Consider the following 26527-nt stretch of genomic DNA (forward strand, 5'->3'; position numbering starts at 1 on the left):
GATGGAGTGGCTGGAGTGATGCTTCGACATGGGATGGTTGAGGATTGGAGCATGTGACCGGCAGAGGAGTCATGACAGTGGAGATCTTGGGGTTTGTATTACTGAGGGACGAACAGGAATCCCCAGTTTCAGTTTTCATCCAACTGTACCAGTTTACCTATGCTAGTAAAAAAACTTTGAAAGATGTTGGCTTAGGAGTCTTTTCTGCAGGAGGGGTTTACTGGAACCTTGACATTACCTCCTCTCCTTTCCCACAGAGGAGAATGTGGCAGCGTGTGGAAGCCTTCGGGCCTAGTATGGCTTCCAAAGCTGACAGAGGATCTATTTAGCACCTCTTATAATCTGTCCCTAAACAAATACCAATTGATCAGGAAAAGTTGCAGCTACCTTGGTTTATTACCCAGTATTCTGCAATACCATATACATTAAATTTCTACCTGAAGCCTCCAAATACATTTATCACATTTTTTTTCTCTTGCTGCACATCAGGAAATGGCAGAAGACACTATTCCATGCTTTAGCTCTTCACAAGTTTTCTAATACCATTTCCTGATCAGACTGCTGATCATTGATTTTCAGCGCTGTCAGTACCTTTTGCCATTTAAATCAAGCACAGCTTCACAACTTTAGCAAACCATGCACAATAGGTGATCCTTGGCCACCAATTCATAGTGATGAACAGAGTATCTCTGGGCACTGTCATCCCGTAGGACTGTACTCCAGAGTGGACTGATAGAGCTCAATCTGGACTGGACATCCCAGTCAACTTGAGGTCCTGTGATATCAGCTGTTCTTCAACATCCTGAAGTGCCCAGCGGTGAGAGACCAATTCCAAGGCTTCCCACTCAGCCTGAAAGAAAAGAAAGGGTTTGTTGGTAATTTGCGAATCCAGCTTTAACACTCAAGTACTATTGCATCCACCAATGCACTACCAACTGCAAGAGCGGCAGAACTGAAGTCCAGCCTTCGAATTAAGTGACTTTCACTAGATTTAGTTTTTACATTAAGAAAAAATGCACATCTTGGAAGAATTTTTTTAAAAATAAATAAATAAATGGTGAGTGGGAAGAGTGCCCAATTATCCAGAAAAAAGGGGAAAAGTTTTAAACCGTAGCATTTGGAAGCATCTGTATCTATAATGTGAGTAACACCACCCATTTGTCACCTACTGAAAAGGTGTTTTGTGATAGCCATGCCTGCCTTGGAAGGCATTTTATGAAGACATTTGCTCATGCTTTCAAAATCTCGTCTGCCCATTTCCTTAAAAAGATTACCTGTTCCTGTTCCATATTAATCCAACATAATTTGATTTGATTTGGGTTTTTTTACTATAGTTTTGTTTTACATGAAATAAGTTTGTTTTCCCATCCATTTCCTGACAGAGCATATTCTGATCTAAAGGAAATTTTGACCAATCATATTTAAACTTAAATTCACACAGTGAATTGAAAATCTATTATCCTCTATGACTTTTATAGAAGCCTGGTCAATATAAATGGGCCTCTGGTGGCTCAACAGGCTAATGCAGCCTGTTATTAATAGCAACTGCTTGCAATATTGCAGGTTCAAGTCCCACCAGGCCCAAGGTTGACTCAGCCTTCCATCCTTTATAAGGTAGGTAAAATGAGGACCCAGGTTGTTGGGGGGCAATAAGTTGACTTTGTATATAGTATACAAAATGGATGAAGACTATTGCCTGACATAGTGTAAGCCGCCCTGAGTCTTTGGAGAAGGGCGGGATATAAATGCAAATAAAATAAAAAAATAAAATAAAAAAATAAAAATAAATAATGGTGAGGGATCTTGGGAGTTGCAGTTTGGTAATAGCTGGCTCCCTGCACCTATCTTACGCTTTGCAGTAGAATTATTCAGTAGAATAAAGAACCTTACTTTGAAGGCCTTGTTGGGATCTGGTGGAGCAGGAATATCTGGGCCCATGAACTGAACTTCGAGCAATAGCTGACTTGGCTCTGTGGTGAAGGAAAGGAAGGTAAGTGTGAATATGTGAGAATGAAAAAAGGAAACTAACATCAACATGCAGCAGATCACATTTAAATAAGTGTAAGGTCTCTACATTATAGCAGAGTTAAGTATTAGGAGAGCATGAGAAGTCGGGGGAACATATGGAAACTATAATTGCCTAGTGAGATTTACTCTATGAAGATGTGTGTACCATGAATCTGAGACTATAGAATACTAGAAAGGTTTTCCCCACTATAGCAGACTGATATAGCTATCCTTGAAATCATTTCCCTGTAATTATGACAAAAAAACTATGAAGTGCACATTCATAACTAGATAATATGTATTCTTAAGAAAATTAGAATGAAGATATTACTGAATGCTGGCTGGATATTTTCTTTTGGGAAAAGAATCAGTCAAAATAATCTTGAAATATTGAATCTTGCTTGAAAAGGTAATAGAGACTAGACTGAAAGTTGAAATAAAACTTAGTTCATATGCTGCACCCATAAGATGGTTTATTTAACCCAACTGCTAGATTCACACAACATGCTGAACCATAAGGTAATCATGCAAACTAAATTTATACCACAGGCTAAGCTAAAATGTGGTTGGCTAGTTCGTGATTCAATGCCTCAAGTGAGCTTTTATTATACCACAAAGGAAGGTGGCAGATGCTGTTCTGCAAATAGGACTTGTAGGAGGCACAGCATCCTATTTCTTTAACCATTTACAAAGCTAGATCTGAAAGCCAGATCTGAGAATGTAGTAAGTTGGGAGCAATTAAAACTCCATTTAAGGCTACACTGTCCTCTCTAGCACTCTCAACTCTATTGTTTACAGAATGTTTTCTTCCTGTTTTCAATGCAATCATGAAGCTGGGAGTTTGCAAGCGTTATACCCTGGTCTCTTAAGGTTAGCTTGCTCACTTGAAAGGCTTCTAAGCCCGCATACAGTCCCTCCCTTTGAACAATTTCTCACCAGGGTCCTCTCTCAGAACATGTTTGTATATTTTGCGGAGTCCAAAGACGTTGAGGAAATACCAGGAGGCCGAACTCACCCTGGGAAAAGAAGAATCTTCAGTAACTATCCTGAACAGCCTTGCTCACCAGTCCTGTACCGATGTCCTCTTCCCATCCTGCCACCCAAAGGACTGGCTAGACCAGGGGCAGATGGCGGCTTACCACGAGGGATCCATGGAAGGCAGGTTAATTCCACGCTGCAACATGGGCTTGAATCGCAGGGTCAAGGGGAAGGGAACCTTAGCTAGAAGGTTGGGAGGGAGAGGGGTTAGAGTGCCTCTCCCTCCAAATTCTACTCTTACCACTCAATCCCCCATTGCCCAACCTTTTGAAATTGCTGTTCCTTGTTGTTTTAGATATGACACCAGATCAGATGAAAATCTCCACTAAAACTGCTGGACCATCTAGTCCTTTCCCAAGGCATTCCAAACCTGATCATTATGTTGCTACAGTGGTAATGCTGTATTCTCTTTCCTGTATTATAAATTAACATGGGGCAGTGTACGGCTAACCTAAAATTCAAGGTAGAACTAAACAAAGTGAAAATCCTGGTTCGTGGTTCAGATGCTATAGTAGCAATTCCCAGGCTGTGCCTTTCAGATGTGCTGAGCTGGCTTTCTGGCTGAATAGTTATGGGAAATGGGGTCTCAGCATATCTGGAGGGCAGCAAGCAACAATCCCCTGCATTTCTACATTTGTAACAATATAAAACTAGGTTTACATCATGGACCAGCTAAACTAAGAACTATAAATCACACTGTACATTAGCAAAGTTATTGTCGCAGTCATCTTGCTCCCCTCGTCAGTTTCACTATTTTAATTAAAATGGTTCTGTTTCAACGGTTATTCTTCAAATATTGCAGGCTAATAATATAAATTCAATATTCACAAGCCTGAAGGTCATTGGAGACATTGAATAACAGAAAATATCAAATAAATAGGAAACTAAAGACAAAATGCTTTGTCACCTCCCCTCAATGATTCCCCTCCACTCACTAGCCACAAAGCCAGAGAAGGCCCAGTTGATCCAGCCTCCAATGAGAATCATGGGCAGAACATCAATAAGGTTGCCCTTCATCATCTCTGTAACCACTGTGGGATCTAAAGGAAAAGGAAAGGAAGTGTTAAATTAGAGCCCTAACCATGCAGTATAACATGCTTAACAGTATAGAAAAACTGCCGAATGTTTAAGGCTTATTAAAGTGAGCCTCCAAGTCAACTTTCACTCAGGCCTATTTTTAAAGTTTTGATCTGCGGTGGTTGCATTAAGGTAATCCTTACTGTACTTAAATATTACAATACAGGGATGGGGGTGGCAATTTTGAACCATGGTAACCAAGGAAAGTGTTTTGGTGCCCCACAGAGCTCTCTTCTGCTTGGAAGAATCTGATGAAACACAAAATGTATTTAATTAGCCTACTACACAGACCACCAAAGTCTGCTAGTTGCAGAGGATGTTGGCAAACACTTAAGCCTGAGTCCTACACTAAAGCACTTATTTTAGTTGACAGATTAGAAATTCTTTAGGGCACGGATATGAAACTTCTGACATTTGACATTTAATGGCTGGAGCAATGGCAAAAATTAAAGTTAGTGTTGTGTACTTAAAATTGAATACTGTAGTCAATATGATTGCTGTCATGTACTTAACAACCTATGAGAGAGGATTTGGAGAGGTGATTGAGTCTACACTGAATATTTCTAAAAGCTATGTGTCTCTGCCTTAGGAGAAATATATTGCCTGGAGCCTCCAGGCCTATTATGAAGTGGCTACCAATTTGGCAATGCCCTCCCTCCTTTTCCAGTTGGTGCTAATGCAAGAAGACAGTCTGACAAAAATGATCCAAAGAAGCAGCGATCTGCTTACATTCCCAGGCATTTCAGATAGTTCCCCTCCAATAAGATCGATAAGAAGACTGAGGAAAGATGGGATGAAGGATAAGGAAACCAGACTCAATGGCAGAACAATGGAGGACATGTGCAGGAGGCAGCATAAATTGGCCATGGTTTTTTTTTATGTACTATTCAGAAAAAGACAGGTTTGAGACACTGCATCCCAATAAGGCTAAGAAAACCATCTGCTAGAGCTGCTTTTGAAAGCTGCTGTCAGTCAAGATGACAAAGACAGTCAAAGATGGAATAGAATTGCTCCCTGCTCTGAATCTTGTCTTTTATCAAAACTTCATTTCTTTTTGCAGGGATAATCATATACCTTAGCCTAATTTAGTAATATATAATTTAATGTTTATATTCCAAAGAATGTGTATGACTTTAATATGTATGAGATAAGAGCAAATGGTTTGAGAAGACGAAGACCATGTTGGTATGGTTGGAGGAACCTCAATGAGATGGAAAAAGAGCAAATTTTTTAAAAAGACAATTGCAAAGCAGTGAGGTTATGGTGGAGGCAAGGTTACTGAATGGTTTAATATCAGCTAGATTTACCTTCTCATGTCTTAGTCCTTTAGCATACTATTTTGTATTATTTTTCTGTGTTATCTATTGCTGTGCTTCCCTCAAAAGGGAAAGGGTGATGGGTGTGTCTATCCAATAATCCTATCAGTATGATAAAGGAGAGTGCAGTATGATTTCTGTATTAGGAATGGGTGCAGGGAGCAAACTGAAAGCAGAGCAATTTTCCTACTTTACCTACTGAGTTAAAAGCAAAGGGAAATCTGAACCAACCATTCACTAGATTTCTCATTCTCTAAGTCATGGCAAAATTAGTGTTGGAAAGATGGAAGGCTAATAGAGAATACATAGTCAAATGGATGCCCCTGCAAATCATGGAGTGTAATACTTGTGAACTTTCTTGACAGCCTTCTGCCACACACAGAAGCAACACAGAAATATTTTCCATAAGAGAGTCTACAAGAGAGCCTTTAGACAACATTGTTTAATGCCCCCCTCTTCTTATGGGGGAGCCTTGGCTGGTTTATGTAACAGTGATAAAAGCAAGAAGGGTGATAATAGAGCTTGTTCTGTAAACTGACAGCTCTATTTTGAGAAAGCTTCAATAATAGCCATATACATCAGCTGGCTGGGAATTCTGGGAGTGGAAGTCCACATATCTTCAAGTTGCCAATTTTGAAAAACACTGATAAACATTAACATTTTAAAAGTCAATATTGATGCCCAGAACTGAGACTCTTTCTACAGATAACGATCTTTTCAACCAGAGCAGAAAATGGCAAAAACTGGCTTGAGGTGCTACTGCTACCTCCTCTGAGTACAAACCAGTCATACTTGTTACCTGTCAGTGGGTTTCGGGACTGCAGTTTGCGTTTAGTTTTGCGAAAGAAGCCATTCTCAGAATTATTGAAGTAATGCTTACGCATAAGAAAACCCTGAAAAAAATTTAAAGGTGACAGAACTTGAGATGAGAGTTGGGCTATTCAGAAAAAAAAATACACATAGTTCATGTTGATAATCTCCTTTAAATTTACCTTTATTTAGAGGTGCATACAGTACCTCTCTGGCATTCTATTTGAAATCTTCAGCATACCTTACTTATAGGTAGAGCACTGTTGTAGGTTTGCCTTCAGCTAGTCTCTTAAAGTTCAATCCTATCCATCTAGATGTAGAAAGCAAGCACACTGAGCAGCCAGCTTTAATTCCAGATAAGCACATAATTTTATATAGTCTGTAGTGCCATATTATGATGGATATCATTTTGATTTGGGTCAGGTGGATGGGGAGATGCACAGGCAAAGGTCAAATAAGGTAGGCTGATTAAAATAATAGTATTACCAGAACAATTTACAAAACAAGAACAACCTTAAATAAAACTAGCAAGAAGTCCAACAATTCTAGAATCCTGGAAGACAGCAACAATACTGAAGTTAAAATAAAGTTCAATGAAAAAGTCATCCCAAAACAGTCTTGGTTCGGGAATAGTTGTTATCCAAGAGAACTTGAGGTAAGTATCACCAAAAAAAAAAAAAAAACCACCCAGCAAAATCCACTTTGGTTATTGTTTGTTAGTTCATTTTGCATCCTTATCAAAGTTTTGGTTTTGATAGGAACAAGCACATGCAGCTTGAAATGCTGGGAGATAACTCCATGCCAAGAAACTTCTGATGGGTATCTGCCAAAATAGGTCTAAGGAATAGGGATGTTCAAGAAGAGGCTGATTTCATTCGCTCACCTGGTGAGTTAGGAACCGTCCATTTTCTCTCAAGAGGCGGCTGCGAGTCAGAATTTGCCTGACAGATAGAGCACTCAGTTCAGTTATAATACTAATAAAGTTTGTTAGCCCAAGAGATTATCTGATGTGCAAATCTATTGTAGATATATCATCAAACCACACTCTGTTCGCCCACACAATCCACCTGTATACAGTTGTTTAAGGCAGCATTTAAGGGCACTGATGAAGTAGTCTATGAAATTTAGTCATAATTGGTCCCTCAGAATCCCATAAAATATTATAGACATTGTAGGAGAAAAGCTTTGTTGGTATCAAAAATGAGAAGTCCTTTTAATAAAATGTGATAGTTGTCAGGTTCCAAGGAACACCCCCAATGAAATAAAGCTCTGAGGCTTGAGGTTCCTCAAAGTTCCAATTTATTAGAAATGTCATGTTGGCACAGCTGGGAAAACCCGAAACTGAAAGCTTCCAGGTTTTCCACACCCAGTTGACAGTTCACAGCCCTGCCCCACACCCACAAGTTCAACATATTGTCCAATCAACTCTTCACACTCAATTGGATACAATCTTCAGGCAGTCTCCATCAGAGGCAGGATGTCCTTGAATACGGAATACTGTTATGACTAACTTTTTACTGCTCCAACAACAACCCCTCCCAACTTCCCCAGCTAAAGTATATGGCAATTAAGAAGCAAAAAGAAAATTGCCTTCCAAAACTGACAATAGTTTTAAAAGGTACTACCAGAAGCCTTGATTTTTGCAGTATTATGCACGATTCCCACTGTGACTTTCCCTAGTATATTTTTGCAGCTGTTAGTTGACTTGGTTCAAATGTCTTTTAATATGACACTGGAAATAAGCAATTAAAAAACGGTTGGTATCCAAGTCTTCTTTGCATTTAGGATTCCTCATGATCAGCAAAATAACTCTACTCAAGAAGTATATTTTACCAGATACGACGAAGATTCCAAGACAGAAGGTTTCTATAGTAATTTGACTAGTCTTGCTAAGATTTTAACAGGTGCTGATGTCAACTTAATCAGGAAACTGAATGGATATTTATTAGAGATTAAACTAGAAGAACAAGTTAAGGAAACGATGATTGCTTGGGGGAAGAATTTTGATTATGGGATTGATTTGAGGTATGGCAAAAATTATGGACACATAATTATAAAATGACAATGTCTATGGCATATAAAGAGAATTTGTGTAAGATGTTTCATAGGTGGCATTTACCCGCAACAAGAATTGCCAGAATGTTCAAGGATAAATCCGAAAAATGTTGGAAATGTCATCAGACACCTGGATCATATTACCATATGTGGTGGACATGCGTGGAAGCTAAAAGATACTGGACTAAAATACACACATGGTTGGAAAAAAAGATTGAAAAACATATAGATTTTAAGCCAGAAGTTTTCTTATTGGGGATCATACCAGAAATATATAGTAGAGAATTGAAATATCTTATGGTGAGTATTGTAACAGCAGCCAGGATTGTGTTTGCTAAAAATTGGAAAAATGAGAAAATACCTTTGCAAAATGAATTTATTAGGAAAATAATGGAATGTGCAGAAATGAGTAAACTGACATTTGAAATTAGAGAGCAGGAAGAAAAGCAATATTATAAGATATGGGATTTATTTTATCAATGGCTAGAAGGAAAGTTATGTTAGTAAAGATTAGAGGAAGATTATTATTAATTGAAATATTAAACTGAATGGTTTTAGAACAATGGAATGAATTTTGTTATTAGATAAAATATATATTTGTGGACATGTATATGGAATGAGAGAACGAAAGGTTATAGCCATTGGTAAATTAAAAGATCAGATATTAGATGGAAGTAATGTAACATTAGATGAATTAAGGATATTTCTATGTTGAATGCGCATAAGAGATATGTAACCACCCCACCGACACACAGTAATTGGATTGAAAATGTTTTTATGTTTATGTGTTTTGTTTTAAAAAAATAAAAAATCTTTTTTTTTAAAAAAGCATATTTTACAACAGCTTCCTATAATTGTCATGAAGTCAGCATCCTATGCCTTTATATATATAAGCATAAGTATGTAATAACTATATTAATTGGATATAACGAAAGGAAACAATAGGACAGGAATGGTAGGCACGTTTGTGTTCTTATGCACGCCCCTTACAGACCTCTTAGGAATGGGGTGAGGTCAATAGTAGACAGTTTTTGGTTAAAGCTTTGGGGATTTTGAGAGGAGACCACAGAGTCAGGTAGTGTGTTCCAAGTATTAATAACTCTGTTATAGAAGTCATATTTTCTGCAATCAAGATTGAAGTGGTTAATATTAAGTTTAAATCTATTGTTTATTCATGTATTGTTGTGATTGAAGCTGAAGTAGTCTTTAACAGGAAGGACATTGCAATGATTCTATGAGTTAAACACAGGTCCTGTCGAAGGTGGCGGAGTTCTAAGTTTTCTAAACCCAAGATTTCAAGTCTGGTGGCATAACATATTTTGTTGTATTCAGAGGAATGGAGAACTCTTCTTGTAAAGTATTTCTGGACATGTTCAATTGTATTGATGTCTGAAATATGGTATGGGTTCCAGACAGGCAAGCTGAATTGGTCTAGCAAATGTTTTATAAGCTCTGGTTAGTAGTATAGTGTTTCTGGGGAAGAAACTACGTAAGATTAGGTTTACAACAATATACTATTGTTTATAATATTTAACAATATATTTATATTTACAATATAAAGATTAGGTTTATATTGGATATTATTGGAAGCCACTTGGGGAACCGTAGAGTTGCATTATGGAGACATAGTATTGTAAGTGATTTAAAAAATACAATGGGATTGCCTTGGAACTTCACAATAAAATATGCTATATAGCTGAAAATATCTATATGTTTCCATGAATGTTTCTGAAACTTTTCAAAATTTTTCAAAAGAAATATCCTCAAATATTTTTATAGGGAGTACAATACTCTTATAGGGAGAAACAATACTTTGTTTCTTTAAAAAGGGGGAGGGAAATGCAAAGAATATTGAAATAAACATATGTTCATATTCTTCATTTTCTCTTATATTTAATGCACCAATTATAAAACATTAATAGTGTGCAAACTTGTATTTTTTTTCTATATCTGGAATGAGAACTGTTTTTTTTAAAAAAATGAGCATAATGTTCTTGATGTTTGACCTTGATTGTAGCCTGCTGAAAATCCACTTTACACAAAGACACCATGAAGAAAAAGGTAGTACGTTCTTTTGTATTTTTGAGGAAGTTTGTGGGAAATAGTTTAAGAAATACAGGTTCATGGTATTATCTTGAAGTTTATATTTGCTTACTCTTAGCTGAGAAACATTAAAAAAGAAAAAGGCTATTGCTCCCTAATGTAAACATAATGGATTTTTTTTTAATGTAAGGTCTCTTTTCAACCCTTCACCCTGTTTTTCAGGAAAAGTGAAAAATATCATTTCAGGCAGATTAAAAGAGGGGGCAGGCTGTGAGTCTGCTCTACTGTTGTATTTATTGCCGCTGGTGGGTATTTTGATTTTATATTATCACTAGATTTATATTAAACTGAGTAGGCTTTGAGTACAGATAATCCTCGAGTTACGACCACTGAATCCAAAATTTATGTTGTTAAGCGAGACATTGAATCCTGTCCCCTTTACAACCTTGCCATAGTTGTTAAGTCAATCCCTGCAGTTGATAAATTAGTAACCCAGTTGTTAAGTAAATCTGATTTTCCCATTGACTGGACTAGTCAAAAGGTTGCAAAAGGCGACCACATGATCTTGGAGCACAGCAATGGTCATAAGTATGAACCTGGTCCCAAGCCTCTGGATTTTGATCACGGGAATGCTACAAAGGTTGTAAACTGTGAAAAATGGCCGTAGGTCACTTTTTCAGTGCCTTGTAACTTTGAATGGTCACTAAATGAATTGTTGTAGTTAACCAGTCTGGGAGAAGGTTCCTATTTTTGGCATTCTGGTGGGGGAATTCTGGGACTTGAAGTCCACAGGTCTGAAAAAAAGACCGGGCAAGAGAAAAGTAGGAACCCTGCCAAGAATTGGCAGAGAATTCTTGGAGGGGTTGCTACTTATTTCTTGCCCGGTTGTTTTCAAACTGGGCAACTTTTCAGACGTGTGGACTTCAAGTCCCAGAATTCCCCCGCCAGAATGCCAAAAGTGCGACAGAATTCTCGGATTTTCAACCATTCCAGCGGGCTCACGCATCTAGCCCCCCCCTCCCCGTCCTTTAAGTCAGGGGTCTCCAACCTTGGCAACTTTAAACCTGGAGGACTTCAACTCCCAGAATTCCCCAGGCAGCTTTGCTGGCTGGGGAATTCTGGGAGTTGAAGTCCTCCAGGCTTAAAGTTGCCATGGTTGGAGACCCCTGCTTTAAACCCTTTTGGAGCGTCGGCTCGTCCTTCGCAGCCTTCTCCGCGACTCACGTGTCTTGCCGTTGCTCAGGCCAGGCCGGCTTGCGATCGCCGCGCAGCAACTTCGCCACGCGCAGGCGCAGGATCCCCACAGCCACCGCGATCCAGGCCACGGGCAGCAAAATCCAGAAGCGAATGGAAGGATCCAGCCGCAGATCCGGCACCGACATGGCGAGAGAGAGACGGCGGAAGCAAAGAAAGAGCCTCCTTAATCATTGAGCCGAGCGAGCCGAGCCGAGCCGAGTCTGGAGGCAACGAGACGAAGGCGGCGGGAGCGCCGCCTAACCAACCGGAAGTATAGTTCACTTCCGGTGTCATGTTTATGTACCTTACCATCTCGAGAGCCCGAATGAAAACTGGAGGGAGACTCGGGTAAAGGAGGAATGGCCGCCCTCACGTTGCTATCATAAGCGATAGCGATTATTCCCGCCCCCCATTTAAACAGGGCAGCAGAGTAGTTGCCCTTAATTGGTGCCCCCTCTCCCTATTTCCAGCCTCTATTGGCAACTAAAGGCCATCACATCTGGAAGTTCACCAGGTCAGGCGAGGCTGCCCCATAATTAAACTGGGAAAATAAAACCACTTGAGCTCTCCTCAGATGTCGAGTGGAACCGCCTCCTGTCTTATAGCAGGAAAAGAAGAGCGTTGTTTTCATTTTTCTGCCCCGGGCAACTCTTGGTCATTTGGCGGCTTTCACTGGCTACATAAAGCTGCTATGGGGCGGGTGGGGGAGGGCAAAAGTTGCTTCCTTCTTCTAGCTCTCTTCCTTTCTGACTTGCTTGGAAGCGAGCCCGAGTCCGAGGAGAGACGTTAACCTCGCTTTTAAAGTCGTACGCGACTCTGGATGTAGAGAAGGGACGGGACTCTTTGGTGCTGCTGCTTGTAGAGAGACTAGGAATTCTGCCCTGTCCTCATTGTACCTGAATGTGCATTTCTGGGTTTCATGCAGGGGTGAAATCTAAAAATTTTCCCTACCGGTTCTGTGGGCGTGGCTTGGTGGGCGTGGGAGGGGAAGGATACTGCAAAATCTCCATTCCGTCCCCACTCCTGGGCGAAGGATATTGCAAGGCTTGACTCAGCCTTCCATCCTTTATAAGGTAGGTAAAATGAGGACCCAGATTGTTGGGGGGGCAATAAGTTGACTTTGTAAAAATATACAAATAGAATGAGACTATTGCCTTATACACTGTAAGCCGCCCTGAGTCTTCGGAGAAGGGCGGGGTATAAATGTAAACAACAACAAACAAACAAAATCTCCATTCCCACCCACTCCTGGGCAAAGGTTATTGCAAAATCTCCATTCCCACCCCACTCTGGGGCCAATCAGAGGTGGCATTTGCCAGTTCTCAGAACTATTCAAATTTTCCGCTACCGGTTCTCCAAACTATTCAAAATTTACGCTACCGGTTCTCCAGAACCTGTCAGAACCTGCTGGATTTCACCCTTGGTTTCATGGGCTCATCTGGTTTACGTGGGGTAAATATTCAAATTAGATAATTATAAAAACTGTCGGAAGAGAGAAAAAGATGGGGAGAAAAATGGGGGTGTATTTGCCTACAGGGTTTTTGTAGGCAATACAAAATACCATCTGCAAAAGCAGGTCGGGTGGACTCCCTTTTTAAAAATCTGCTTTTTTCTTTCCTGGTTATAGATATTTTTTCCAATTAACTGTTTTATTATTTTCCACTCCAGGGACTATTTACTAATATTTTTTGTGGAAGTCTCATGGTGATGCTTAGTGAACAGCAGCTACAAGAGAAGGTGCTTCAGTATGAAGCATTTATCAGTGATGTTTTGCAGAGAGACCTTAAGTGAGTGATTTTTAAAAATACTTTCCAAGTCCTCCTTTTAACTACCTCACTGCAGTTAACCCATCATATGTCATGCTTTCTAGGTTTCTTTGTCATTGATATGGATATTTCAGACATTGATATTTCCCTACAGGAAAGTGTTGGAGCAGCGAGATGAGATTTATGAAAAGATTGCTCAGTATTTGCAACTCAAGAACGTTATTGAACGTTTACAGGTAATTCAAAACTCTTTCCAATTACTTTGGAAAGATTTATGGAATATACCGTTTATACTACTTTGCAACCATGTGATGTAGTACTCTGTTGTAGTAGACACAGGAGATAAGAATTAAGAGCTGTTGTGCCCCAGGTAAATTGGTTATTTTCTTTTAGGAAACAGGAAGCCAGGAGCTGAAAACCCAAGTGGATCTAGGTTGCCATTTTTATGTCAATGCAGAAGTGTGAGTAGCTCACCAACAACTTTCTAGTCTTTTATGGTTTCTTTATATGTTCTGCAACTTTTGAGAAATTCAGTTAAAAATACTATTTTTATGCCTTTCATAAGAACCAACTGGTAAAATCGTAAAAGTTGAAATGAGACAGAGGGCTATTTAGTCCAATTTTCTCTTGCAAGAGAAGTGACCTTTGTGTACCTACTAGCAGTTAAGTTTGTTATAGTCAAATCAATTGTGACAGTTTATTCACCGATTATTTAATTTTCTTCATGATTGAGAAGAAGGCTCACTTCTTCAATGACTGCCAATCATACAAATACTAAAGTCTGAAGGATTTAATGAAGATAAATAGAAATGATAATATTTTTATAGTGAGATTAGATATACAAAGTACTTTGAAATTTATGATTATTATTGGTGATGATGATTCTTCATAAAACTAATTCGATCTATCTGTGTGTGATAGGTTTGAAGGATTTCAGCTAATAAAGAATATCTGGTGGAGGATAAACAAATTGCGTGCTAGATTAATATTTTCTGGACTGGCATCCTGTTTTTCACAGTCATTGACTATGAAGTCAATAAAAAGAACAGAAACACTATAGATTCTTGTATTATTCTTCCTTGGCTGATATGATTTGATTTATGACCAAAAGGCCCAAAAGCAAGTTATAAATTTAATTAATCTGGAATTAGATAAAACAATTTAACAAATAAAATATTTAATAACTATTACATAATACACTTAAACTCCAACTCATTGTTCATTTAATGACATTGTTCAAAGTTACAAGACACTGAAAAAAGTGACTTGGGGCCATTTTTCACACTTACGACCTTTGTAGCATCCCCGTGGTCATGTGATCAAAATTGGGCCTCTGGTGGCTCAGCAGACTAAGTTTGTCTGTTATTAACACAGTTGCTTGCAATTACTTGCAAGTTCAAGTCCCACCAGGCCCAAGGTTGACTCAGCCTTCCATCCTTTATAAGGTAGGTAAAATGAGGACCCAGATTGTTGGGGGCAATATTTATTTTTATTTATTTATTTATTATTTAAATTTTTATACCGCCCTTCTCCCGAAGGACTCAGGGCGGTTTACAGCCAGATAAAATAAACATTCCTATTACAAAATAAATACTATTAAAATACCACTAAAAAACTTATTCAATTTGGCCGCAATTAAAATTTAGCAAATAATAAAACCCATTAAAAACCCATTAAAAACCCATCGATAAAACCCAATTAAAAACCCATAAAAAGCTAACCCAGTCCAGCGCAAATAAATAAGTGAGTTTTGAGCTCATGCGAAGGGTTCGGAGGCCCGGAAGTTGACGAAGCCCTGGGGGGAGTCCGTCCCAGAGGGCGGGAGCCCCCACAGAGAAGGCCCTCCCCCTGGGTGTCGCCAGACGACACTGTCGCGCCGACGGCACCCTGAGGAGTCCCTCTCTGTGAGAGCGCACGGGTCGGTGAGAGGTATTCGGTAGCAGCAGGCGGTCCCGTAAGTAACCCGGCCCTATGCCATGGAGCGCTTTAAAGACGTTCACCAATACCTTGAAGCGCACCCGGAAGGCCACAGGTAGCCAGTGCAGCCTGCGCAGGATAGGTGTCACTGGAGCCACGAGGGCTCCTCTATCACCAGCAGCTGCATTCTGGACCAACTGCAGCCTCCGGATGCCCTTCAAGGGAGCCCCATGTAGAGAGCAGAGCAGTAGTCCAGGCGAGACGTCACAAGGGCGTGAGTGACTGTGCACAAGGCATCCCGGTCTAGAAAGGGGCGCAACTGGCGCACCAGGCGAACCTGGTGGAAAGCTCTCCTGGAGACGGCCGTCAAATGATCTTCAAAAGACAGCCGTGCATCCAGGAGAACGCCCAAATTGCGCACCCTCTCCATCGGGGCCAATGACTCGCTCCCGACAGTCAGCCGCGGACTCAGCTGGCTGTACCGGGATGCCGGCATCCACAGCCACTCCGTCTTGGAGGGATTGAGCTTGAGCCTGTTTCTCCCCATCCAGACCCGTACGGCTTCTAAACACCGGGACAGCACTTCGATAGCTTCATTGGGGTGGCCCGGTGTGGAAAAGTACAGCTGGGTGTCATCAGCGTACAGCTGGTACCTCACACCGAAGCCACTGATGATCTCACCCAGCGGCTTCATATAGATGTTGAACAGAAGGGGCGAGAATCGACCCTGCGGCACCCACAAGTGAGGTGCCGCGGGCCGACCTCTGCCCCCCCGTCAACACCGTCTGCGATCGGTCGGAGAGATAGGAGGAGAACCACCGATAAACGGTGCCTCCCACTCCCAATCCCTCCAACCGGCGCAGCAGGATACCATGGTCGATGGTATCGAAAGCCGCTGAGAGGTCTAATAGGACCAGGGCAGAGGAATAACCCCTATCCCTGGCCCTCCAGAGATCATCCACCAACGCGACCAAAGCCGTCTCAGTGCTGTAACCGGGTCGGAAGCCGGACTGGAACGGGTCCAGATAGACAGTTTCCTCCAGGTGCAGGGGAAACTGATATGCCACCATACTCTCTACAACCTTCGCCGCGAAGGGAAGGTTGGAGACCGGACGATAATTACCCAAAACAGCCGGGTCCAGGGAAGGCTTCTTGAGGAGGGGCCTCACCACCGCCTCTTTCAAGGCGGCCGGAAAGACTCCCTCCAACAAGGAAGCACTCGTAAGCCCCTGGAGCCAGCCTCGTGTCACCTCCTGAGTGGCCAGCACCAGCCAGGAGGGGCACGGGTCCAGTAAACACGTGGTGGCATTCAATCTACCCAGCAACCTGTCCATGTCCTCGGGAGTCACAGGGTCAAACTCATCCCAAACAACATCACCAAGACCGCGCTCAGATACCCCGTCTGAATCGCCACAATTTTGGTCCAGACCGTCCCTAAGCTGAACGATTTTATCGATAGATAACCGTTAAACTCCTCAGCACGTCCCGCATCGGGTCATCCCGCCTCCCCTGGTGAAGGAGGAGCGGGTCACCCGGAACAGGGCAGCTGGGCGGTTATCTGCCGGCGCAATGAGGGAGGAGGCGAGGAACGCCTCGCTTCCTCAGTGCCACTAGGTAGGTCCTAGTATAGGATCTAACTAGTGTCCGATCAGCCTCTGAACGGCTGGACCTCCAGGAACTCTCTAGGCGCCTTCTCCGCGTTTCATCCCCCTCAGCTCCTCGGAGAACCAAGGAGCCGGTTGGGATCTGCGCCGGGTCAGAGGCCGCAAAGGCACGACACGGTCCAAGGCCCCGGCCGCAGCCCGTTCCCAGGCTGCAGCTAGTTCCTCTGCCGTGCCGTGAGCCAGACCCTCAGGAAGTGGCCCAAGCTCCGTCCGAAACCTCTCTGGGTCCATCAGGCGCCTGGGACGGTACCATCGTAATGGTTCCGTCTCCCTGCGGTGTTGGGTAGCGGTCAGAAAGTCCAGGCGAAGGAGAGAGTGATCTGACCATGACAAAGGTTCAATGACTATTTCCTTTAAGTCCAGATCTCTCGACCACTGACCAGAGACAAAAATCAGGTCCAGTGTGCCTCCCCCGATGTGAGTGGGGCCATCCACTACTTGAGTCAGGTCCAAGGCCGTCATGGAGGCCAAGAACTCCCGAGCTACCGTCGATGACGAGCCGGCAGATGGCAAGTTAAAGTCCCCCATGACTAACAGTCTGGGGGTCTCCACTGCCACCCCGGCAAGCACCTCCAGGAGCTCGGGCAGGGCAGCTGTCACGCAGCAAGGAGCCAGGTACGCGACCAGCAAGCCCATCTGACATCTATGACCCCACCTCACAAAGAGGGATTCACACCCGGCGATCTGAGGTACAGTGGTCTCCCTCGGCTCTAGACTCTCTTTAATAACAACCGCCACCCCTCCACCCCTACCCTGGGCCCTCGGCTGATGGAATGCACGGAAACCCGGTGGGCACATCTCGACCAGGGGCACACCCCCTTCAGTGCCCAACCAGGTCTCCGTAACGCCTATAATATCCGCGGCACCCCCCTGAATCAGATCATGTATTAGGGGGGCCTTATTGGCCACGGACCGTGCGTTGCATAACATCAGACGCAGGCCCAGGCTCTGAGGGTCTTGACCATCCGGGGAACGGGAAAAGTCAGGGGGACCGGGGCACGCGATCGCCTGTAAACATCGAACGCGTGACCCCCTATGTTGATACGATCCCCCCCTTCCGCCATATCTGCCCCTCCCACTTACCGTGCAAATAGACTCACCCTCACACAAAGGAACACACTCCCCCATAACCTCCGAACCCATTTGATAGTCGCCACGAGCATGCGCTGGAACTGGTTTCCACCCGACGGGCTACCCCTCACCCACCCTAACCTCCCACCCCACCCAACACTACCTCCCCTCCAACCCAGACCCGTCAGTTCCTACCCCCCCCTTAAAATTCCCATTAAAATTCCCTTTAAAAACCCTATTAAAATAATTAATTAAAAATCCCCTGAGTCTCCTATTTTTGGCATGCCATCTCTCGGGGTTCCAAAACCCGTCCTCAAGATGGACCCTCGATAATGTGGAGGGCCAGACCCGCGAGAGAGGGGAATCTCGCAGGGCAAGAAGGTCAGCCGCTGTAAATGTCCGCATGATAAAAGTCCGGCAAACGGACCCATCCTGGACCTGTCAAGATGGAAGTTGACGCACCAGGAGTTCCGAGTAGAAGACAAGACGGGATATAGGTCTTGGGCGGTAGATGAACAAACCGCCATGATTAAGTCAGAGCTCCAACCCCTCTTCTCCAGTCCCGAGGGGTGGTCTGTGGGCACAAAGGGGGGGGGAGAGGATATAGTCCTACAATAGTCAAGCTAGGATTGTCCAGGACCATCCTCAATTCCCCCACTGGGGACCAAAGGTCTTCAAACGATCCCCTTGCAGCCAGCCCATGGGCATCCTCAAAGATGGTAAAAAAGGTGCCTACATGGCCCGTGATCGTCCTTCAAGTTGACAAAGAGGACGAAACACGCGCCTAGTGGGCCAAGCTGCTCCACCGACGAGGCATCTCTCTCCGACAAGTCCGGGGGGGGGCAAAGGACTCAAAAAGCCCCCACTGACGGTCTATAGACGTCCTCCAGGTGGTAGCGAGGGCGTCCCCTGGACCCGTGGACAGCCTTCAAGATGACAAAGAAGGCGACCATCGGGCCTCTTTGTGGCCGCTAAGCCTGGCCTTCAGCTGGAATAGGCCACTCACCCGCCAGGTTTGCTGGGTCATGCCACGAATCGCCGAACCCAGTCAACCACCAACAGGCTAGGCCCTAGCCAAGCCGGTCCAGCCAGGCCGCCGCCACCGCCGTCACCGACACCGACACCGACTCTTCCGCTGCCGGGGGGAAAGAGCCTCCAGGCCAGGCCGCCGCCGCCACCGAAAGACTCGGCCGCCGCCACCGTTGGATAGGGGCCAGGCAGCTCCCACACGGGCACCGCAGACGAGGGGGGACAAAGGGGAGAGAGGCTCTAGGCCCCTCCCAAAGCAGGGCCAAGCCAGGCCGCCGACCACCGCCGACCACCGCCGCCTGAAAGCCGCCGGAAAAGCCGGCCGCCGCCGCCGCCGCTGGAAAAGCCCGGCCACTGCCACCCAGCCAGGCCGCTGCCGCCCGGCCTGGAGAGGGCCGGACCGCTGCCGCTGCCGCTGCCGCTGTTGGAAAAGGCCCGGCCGCTGGAAAAGGCCGGGCCGCCGCCGCCGTCACCGCCGCCGCCATCGTCGGCCGCGCCGCCGGAGGGAGAGCGCTCCGGGACTCCTCCCAAGGGAACCCGGAGACGCCCCGCCTCAATTTGCCCAGCCTCTGACTCCCCGGACTCTCACCTACCCGGGCGGGGGGTCCAAGCTGTCAAAAGGACCCCCCCCCACCCGGTCTGGCCCGAAATAGGCCCGTCGCCGCATCAGCTGTTCAGCGGTGCGGCCGCCATCTTGGACATGCGTAAAGTTGACTTTGTATATATAATATACAAATGGATGAAGACTATTGCTTAACACAGTGTAAGCCGCCCTGAGTCTTCGGAGAAGGGCGGGATATAAATTCAAATTAAAAAAATAATAATTCAGATGCTTGGCAACTGGTTCATACTTATGACCGTTGCTGTGTCCCAAGGTCATGTGATCACCTATTGCAACCTTTTTAAAGCAAAATCAATGGGGAAGCCAGATTCACTTAACAACCGTGCTAACTTATCAATTGCAGTGATTTATTTAACAACCATGGCAAAGAAGGTCATAAAATGGGGCAAAACTCACTTAACAAATTTCTCAACACAAATTTTGAGCTCAGTTGTGGTTGTAAGTCAAGGACTATCTGTATTCAGAATATCTTGTCTTGGTTTGGATTTTAAAAGGCCAGGTAACTTCCTGCCATTCTTAAAAATATTTTTTGAAATATTCACAATAGGTATCAGATTTTTATAACTGCCATAATTAATAACCACTGATAGTTTCAATCTTCAGATTTATCTATTTCTTATTGAAAATTATTTTTCTGTCTTGACTCTCCCACCTTTGGATGCCCCTATAGTCTAGTATTAGATAACCTTATTTATAATATGACAAGGAATCTATACATCTTCTCATGGCCCAATCTTATTTTTTTTTCTTAACCTGAAACACTTCTCAAAAGGTTGAAATACATTTCATTAGGAAAAAAAAAACCAGAAAATTAAAATTCTGTTCTTTAAATGTAAGGAAATAATAGCACAATAGGGTTCCCAACTTAAAATTTTGAAAGTAATCTCTGCTAAATTCTTGTAAATGGTTTCTTTTTTTTGGTTAGGCTGTCATAGGACAGCTGTAAAGGTTGATATTTATTTATAGAGCACCGTTTATATACTGTATGCTGTAATTTGGAGGCTAATCCCCAAAGAAAACATCCAGATCTTTTCTAAAGCCATAATTTTCATGTTGAATTGCATGAGAAAGCTCTAAGTGAAGTGTGAAAAATGATTTAATGAAAGATTCTTGTTGGACTAATGGGTAAATCTGCAGAGGAGATTGCCTGCAATTTCTCTGTATTATTTGGACCTTTAGTTCTCCATCCCCTCAATCAGGAAACATGCTCAGAATGATGAGTCATACACTCAGGCTATTCTTAGTGGTAAAACATTCTGCAGAAAACTCTTTGGGCTGCACAATAAAATGTTTTTAGGTTCAGGGTTTTAAAAAAATATATACTGTACATTTACATTTATTTATTAAATTTATATGCTGCCCATCTTGCTGTCTGAGGCGACTCTGCTATTTTAGGAAGCATTGTTTTTAACAAATGGTATTAGAAATGAAAAGAAGATGAAACACTGAAAAAAGGCAAAGTCAGAAGAGAGACAAGCAGCGAAAGTCCTCCTGACTTCCCCCCCCCCGCCCCATATTTCAGAATATGTGTCTGAAGGGTGTTAACTCTCTTTACCAAATTTCCCTATAAATAAAAAATATTAAAATTTCCTTTTTCAGCCTGGGAAAATATGGTATAAAAATGTTCTCAGCTTTCCCCTAAATATTAGTGCTATGAAACCTATAAATTCATTTCGAATAGATGATGATGATTTGTGGGTATTTTATCCCCAGATGAACCCATTCTTGGTTAAGAACAAAAGGTTGTGCATTGAAAGATGATGTGCAGAATGAGAGCCAAATTTAGGCTGCTTTCCCACTAGACAGGTGGCTGAGTGTGAAGTAACACTTCATTCTTTCCCCTTCCTAATAGCAGAGGGCCAAGGATAGTGTGAACACACATTAAGTGTAAGCAGAAAGAGATTGTGTTTGCCAAACAAAAACGCAATGATGAAAAGCTGGCATCCTATATAAGAATGAAAAATATTTAACAAAGATGGGTAATTGTTGATGAATAAGATAATCTCTCAGGGTTTAAAAATTGATTAATTTTCATAAATTGTCTTTAAAATAAGTTAACTCTATTTCAGAACTTACAAGTAGTCCTCAACTTAACAACAACAATTGGGACAGGAATTTCTATCAGAGCAGATGTTACAGTGAGTCATCATGTCACCAGACTTGGGTTTACATTTATATTTACCTATTTTTGGTAAAAATAAACTACTATTTTAGTTAAGTAAATCCAGCTTCCCCAATTGACTTGTCAGAAACCAGCTGGGAAGATCACAAATTGTGATCGTGTGACGAGGATGCTATGACAGTCACATGTGAGGACAAATTGTAAGTCACTTTTTCCAAGGCTATTGTAACTTTCAACCATCATTACATGATCATAAACCAAAGATTACCTGTAATTGCTATCTTCAAATACTGTATAACCTATATACATGAGCATGTTTTCTCCTTCCACACAATGTGGGTCTCATGGAGTTGCCCTGGGAAGGGGAGAGGAAAGAAAGAAGATGAAAACTGGATAGAGATAAGACAAGGGGAAGAAGTAGCTGGGAAGAACAGAAAAGAAATAAACCCTGTTGAAACATTGCAAAAATCCTTCAATTTCCAACCATCCAGTCAGAGCTGAGGAAGCTTCTTGGATGTACATCTTCAAAGAAAAACAAAGTCCAGTTGCCTCTTGAAAAAGCACCTTTGGGATTACAAAAAGGGCTAAATTCACCAGACAGATTGTTATTGCACTCTATTGTGCCTATTCTTTTCAACAGTTTCTTCTTTTATCATCTTCTTTTATGTTGAGGCATTGGCATTAAAAGGCATTAAAAGGTATTGGTGGTTTAATGGACAGCATGGTGCACTCTTTCAATGTCATCCTACAGTGATACAAATATAATATGCTGGAAAGCTAACTTTACATGTATATATGTCAGTGGTGGGTTGCTATCGGTTTGCCCTGGGTCGGGCAAACTGGTGGCGGCAGCAGGAGGCTCCGCCCACCCACTCGGATGTCTCTGCGTGTACGCAGAAGTGTCACGTGTGGGGCGCATGCGCCCATGAACAAACCAGTAACGAACAAAATTGAAATCCACTACTGATAAATGTATGGGCATAGGGAAGTACAACAGTTTATAGAAAACAATGTACAAAGTCAACTCTTTTTCTCTTTGCTTTCCTGCTCTAAGATCTTTTTCCTCTTATAGAAAAAAATTAACCCATCCCATCTATTTTGTTACTTTTGGTTATACTGCTGTCACCCAAATATTTCAAAACTGGAAAAAGAAACAATAGATACACAGCAGGGGGCAGTATTTAGATGGCTTTAACCAATCCAAAAAATGCTAAATAGGAACAGATCTGGGTAGTATTTGGATAGGAGACAATCAAGAAATCCTGAATCTGGAAGCTAGATAGGGAAGCTTGAAAAAAGTCCCAGATAAAGACAGTGGCAAACCATTTCCATTTTGCTTCCAACAGAGCTAATATTCATGTAGTTACCGAGGTTGATCTCAACTGAAGGAAATCTTTACATTGTATGCTTTGTTTACTATACTCCCATTTTTTTCTTGGTTCATTAACTTCAGTATATTCTATCTCAACATGGTATATTTTACGTTTCAAATCTTCCTAGTATCTGCCAGTTTACCTTTCATGAAGAAAATAGGAACAGATGGCTCATTTTCTCTGAGATATATTTGCCAATTTTTTTAATAATATAAATTGTGATTGGATTTACGTACGGTAACATGCAACCATGGTTCCCTTAGCCTTTATTAAAGAAATCATAAATGCCTAGAACTGTTCAATTCAAAATGAAACAAACTCATGTAATTTAGCAGAACATGTGACCTGAGCTTTTATACTCATAGAATCCCAGTTGCTATTTCTGTTATCTCTGTGGCTACATTAAATGCCAATTGTACCTTTTCCTGCCTATAGGCCTGATACATCCACCATATTTGTAGCTCTGGGTTATGGGTTCTTTGTGGAACTGACTCTACCAGAGGCACTAACCTTCATTGAGAAAAAGACGAAGTTGCTTAATGAGTGAGTAGAAGAATTTAGTCTTTATATTTTCTATTCCCACCTCATTACTGAAAGATGCTTTGCTCTGTTGTGTCCTATTTGATAAAACCTAGGGTTAGTATCCTTTTCTAGCTGTTCTTTAGTAGCATATTTTCTGGCTGCTATAAGCAGAACAAGCTTCTTGAATATATGTTCAAGATGGGATTAGATTATAGTATAGCCAATTTTTAAAATAAATATTTGATTCAGTAGATCCATGTATTCGTTTAGAGCATCTACGTATTATTGACTTAATATGGTTAACTGTCTAGCACAGAAAAATCTGCAGTTTGTATTGTTGTGCATGAGGCTAAGGAATCTGACAGTCATCGGCCATCACAAAAATAAATTCACAGGGTTTGAAAAAAATGTCATCTGATATATATTAATGTAAACTCAGTGCAACTTTACGGTATTGGTATAAATTTCATGCAGCTATCTATCATTAGTCATTGCTACAACAAGTGAGGAGATTGAAAGAACAAGGAGGAGGCTGCAAGTGTATGATTAGAAGCAAGATAGGCTCCTAAACTGGTTTTCAGTGCAGTTGCTGAATCTGGAATTTATGGAGTATAATTTTGCTCATTGGAATATATCCTTAAACACTAGCCATTAGTGGGAATACTTTTTCTAAATTCTTTCTTCCTGCTGAGACCATGTTATCCACTGCATTTAAGGCATTTAAAAAGTGCCTTTCTATAAGTGTAAAGGCAATTTCAAACCAAAGATGATGGAAAATAGATCATTTGTAAAATAGGAATGGTAACTGAATTGTAATAATAACCAAACTGAATTAAAACTAAACCACAATTAAAATGACTTGTTCGCAGTGTAGAATTGGAAATGGGCAGTGAAGTGATATCAGTAACTTGGATACTTTTGAAAATGCGAGAGCCAGTTTTGTGGAGGATAGCTTGAATTGTGGGCAGCTACACTCTACATCGAGTCCTCTTTTTACTTCTATAGGCTCCAGCAAACTATAAAATATAAAACTATAAAATATTGAGACGAGCAAGCATAGATAAAGTCTCTTGTGCAGAAACAAATATGTCCTTTTGTGCAGCTTAATCCATGTTTGTATTCAGTGGAGTTTGAACTTTGATGGGTTCTTATAGGATTGCATTCGTATTCACTCATATAAATTTTCCAGCATGCACTATAAAAACAGGTCCTCCCTGTATGCCATACGGTCTTTATCTATGGGTGGTCAAGAGCTGTTACAGTTTAACAGGCCAATCCTTCCTTCTCCATTATCTCCTGTGGATTTTTTTCTGTTTTTTAACAGGCTCAGTGAAACTCTTACCAAAGATTCTGCCAGAATAAAAGCCAATATCCGGATGGTTTTAGAGGTAATGGGATGTGGTCAGCAAAGTTTTTACTGTTGGGGAAGAAATGGGGGGATGTGACAGATGGCATTCATTCTTCTGGCAGGCAGAGCAAGAAATGATGGTGGGTTGAAACTAGACTTGAAGAAAAGAGTAATTGCAAAGAATTAGCAAGAACTGCTCTTTCATAGGCTAGTGTTCTATGACTGACTTTCCCAAACTGCAATGTTGGCAGATATGTTGGATGGCTATTTCCATCTTCCATAAGTAGTGTGATCATGTAACATATAGGCTGAAGAGGTTAGGTGCTTTGGTCCCACATCAGATCCAGAAAGCTCCTTTATGGGACAAAGAGGATATTTTTTTTCTAATATAGTATGTGTTATAGATCACAATTGTGCTGTAAAAGAAAATAAAAGGAATCAGTAGAGAAACCTGAGTCTCATCTTCCTTTTTTTTCTGAAGGGATTACGTGAACTGCAAGGTTTCAGAGATCTGCCTGAGGAGAACAGAATGGATGTTTTCCTCTAGGTATCCGTCTTCTATGATCCAAAGGAATTAATTTTTGTTTTCTAGAAGAAAATTTGATTGTGGACTTTTTTGCTGCAGTAGGGGCTGCATGCATGAGGAGAAACTGGTGAATGAGAGACAGTGACATGAGGTAGTGATGGGGAAGAGAAGCTCCACTTTTAGTGAGGGTGTTAGGCTCTTTGAACTTCCTCCCATGTCTGGTTCCAATTTTAGTGTTTCATTTTGAAAATAATTGTATTAATAAAGATTCTGTATTTGTACTGGACTCTTGTCTCTTAGCTTCCTTCCATTTTCAGTATCTGTTCCATTCACTTGTATTTTAATTTATAAAAATAAGCTCTGCTTTTACTTGTGCAAAATTGGCATCCTTACTTTTTTCCCTTATTTTGTGTTTATAACCTTTATTCCTATTAAAATAAATAAAATATAAAAAGTAAAAATAAGATATATTTGTATGATTTATAGAAAGATTTCATGAACTTTTTTGATACTTGATAGAATTGAACAATCTTGGTATTGCAATTATTTATTGTTTTTTTTGATAATGAAATTTCAACATAGAAGAGAGGACCTCCCTTTCAAAACGTAACTGCCATCAGTCATACACCTCAGTTGTATTCTTTCAAATTAACAATCTGGAAAAAAACCCTGCAGTGCAATGCCCTTATACAAATCAGTGATACCACTGCATCTGGAATATTGTGAGTACTTTTGTTTACCACATTTGATAAAGGATAAATCCAGGCTGGAAGTACAATGCCTCCTAATACCTCTTGCAGAAGAACAGAGTGGAGAAGTGAATGAGGGGTATGTCTCCACCTTCATCTTGCAAACATTCCAAAGGTATCTGACTGGCTACTAGGAGAAATGAAAGAACTGACAAAATTGGCCTTGATCATATCCAGCAAAGCTACTCTTATCTTAATAGGAATTTTTCCTGTCCTGATTATAAAATACTGATTCC

The 26527-nt window shown here is 41.8% G+C and overlaps 2 protein-coding genes across 7 annotated transcripts; one reads left to right on the forward strand and one right to left on the reverse strand.

Annotated features, from left to right (window-relative positions):
* Nucleotides 1-158: 158 nt before the first annotated feature.
* On the reverse strand, nt 159-11852 carry LOC131191939 (ER membrane protein complex subunit 3-like). Its single transcript, XM_058170595.1, has 8 exons — nt 11571-11852; nt 7132-7189; nt 6238-6331; nt 3981-4085; nt 3147-3228; nt 2944-3023; nt 1891-1970; nt 159-850 (listed from the first exon to the last, which is right to left on the reverse strand). Exons 1-8 carry the CDS (start codon nt 11726-11728, stop codon nt 740-742), a joined length of 768 nt encoding a protein of 255 aa, XP_058026578.1. The 5' UTR covers nt 11729-11852; the 3' UTR covers nt 159-739.
* Nucleotides 11799-25828, forward strand: UXT (ubiquitously expressed prefoldin like chaperone). 6 transcript variants are annotated; one of them, XM_058170598.1, is made up of 7 exons: nt 11799-11930; nt 13251-13369; nt 13503-13584; nt 13742-13809; nt 23582-23689; nt 24993-25056; nt 25498-25828. In XM_058170598.1, exons 2-7 carry the CDS (start codon nt 13284-13286, stop codon nt 25561-25563), a joined length of 474 nt encoding a protein of 157 aa, XP_058026581.1. In that variant the 5' UTR covers nt 11799-11930; nt 13251-13283; the 3' UTR covers nt 25564-25828. The 6 variants fall into 6 exon arrangements, with proteins under 6 accessions (XP_058026581.1, XP_058026583.1, XP_058026580.1 ...); XM_058170600.1 differs by having other exon boundaries at nt 11827-11853; XM_058170597.1 differs by lacking the exon at nt 11799-11930 and adding an exon at nt 11937-12655.
* The last annotated feature ends 699 nt before the right edge of the window (nt 25829-26527 follow it).

This window comes from Ahaetulla prasina, chromosome 2, assembly GCF_028640845.1.
Source record: "Ahaetulla prasina isolate Xishuangbanna chromosome 2, ASM2864084v1, whole genome shotgun sequence".
In the NCBI taxonomy this organism is placed as follows: domain Eukaryota; kingdom Metazoa; phylum Chordata; class Lepidosauria; order Squamata; family Colubridae; genus Ahaetulla; species Ahaetulla prasina.

Coding starts and splice junctions, on each gene's coding strand:
- LOC131191939 (XM_058170595.1), bottom strand. CDS start 11,728: ATGTCGGTGCCGGATCTGCGGCTGGATCCTTCCATTCGCTTCTGGATT. Junction 3,024..3,146: donor CCTTCCATGGATCCCTCGTG/GTAAGCCGCCAT, acceptor TTCTTTTCCCAG/GGTGAGTTCGGCCTCCTGGT. Junction 851..1,890: donor ATCCCAACAAGGCCTTCAAA/GTAAGGTTCTTT, acceptor CTTTTCTTTCAG/GCTGAGTGGGAAGCCTTGGA.
- UXT (XM_058170596.1), top strand. CDS start 13,011: ATGGGCTCATCTGGTTTACGTGGG. Junction 13,585..13,741: donor ACGTTATTGAACGTTTACAG/GTAATTCAAAAC, acceptor ATTTTCTTTTAG/GAAACAGGAAGCCAGGAGCT. Junction 23,690..24,992: donor AAGACGAAGTTGCTTAATGA/GTGAGTAGAAGA, acceptor GTTTTTTAACAG/GCTCAGTGAAACTCTTACCA.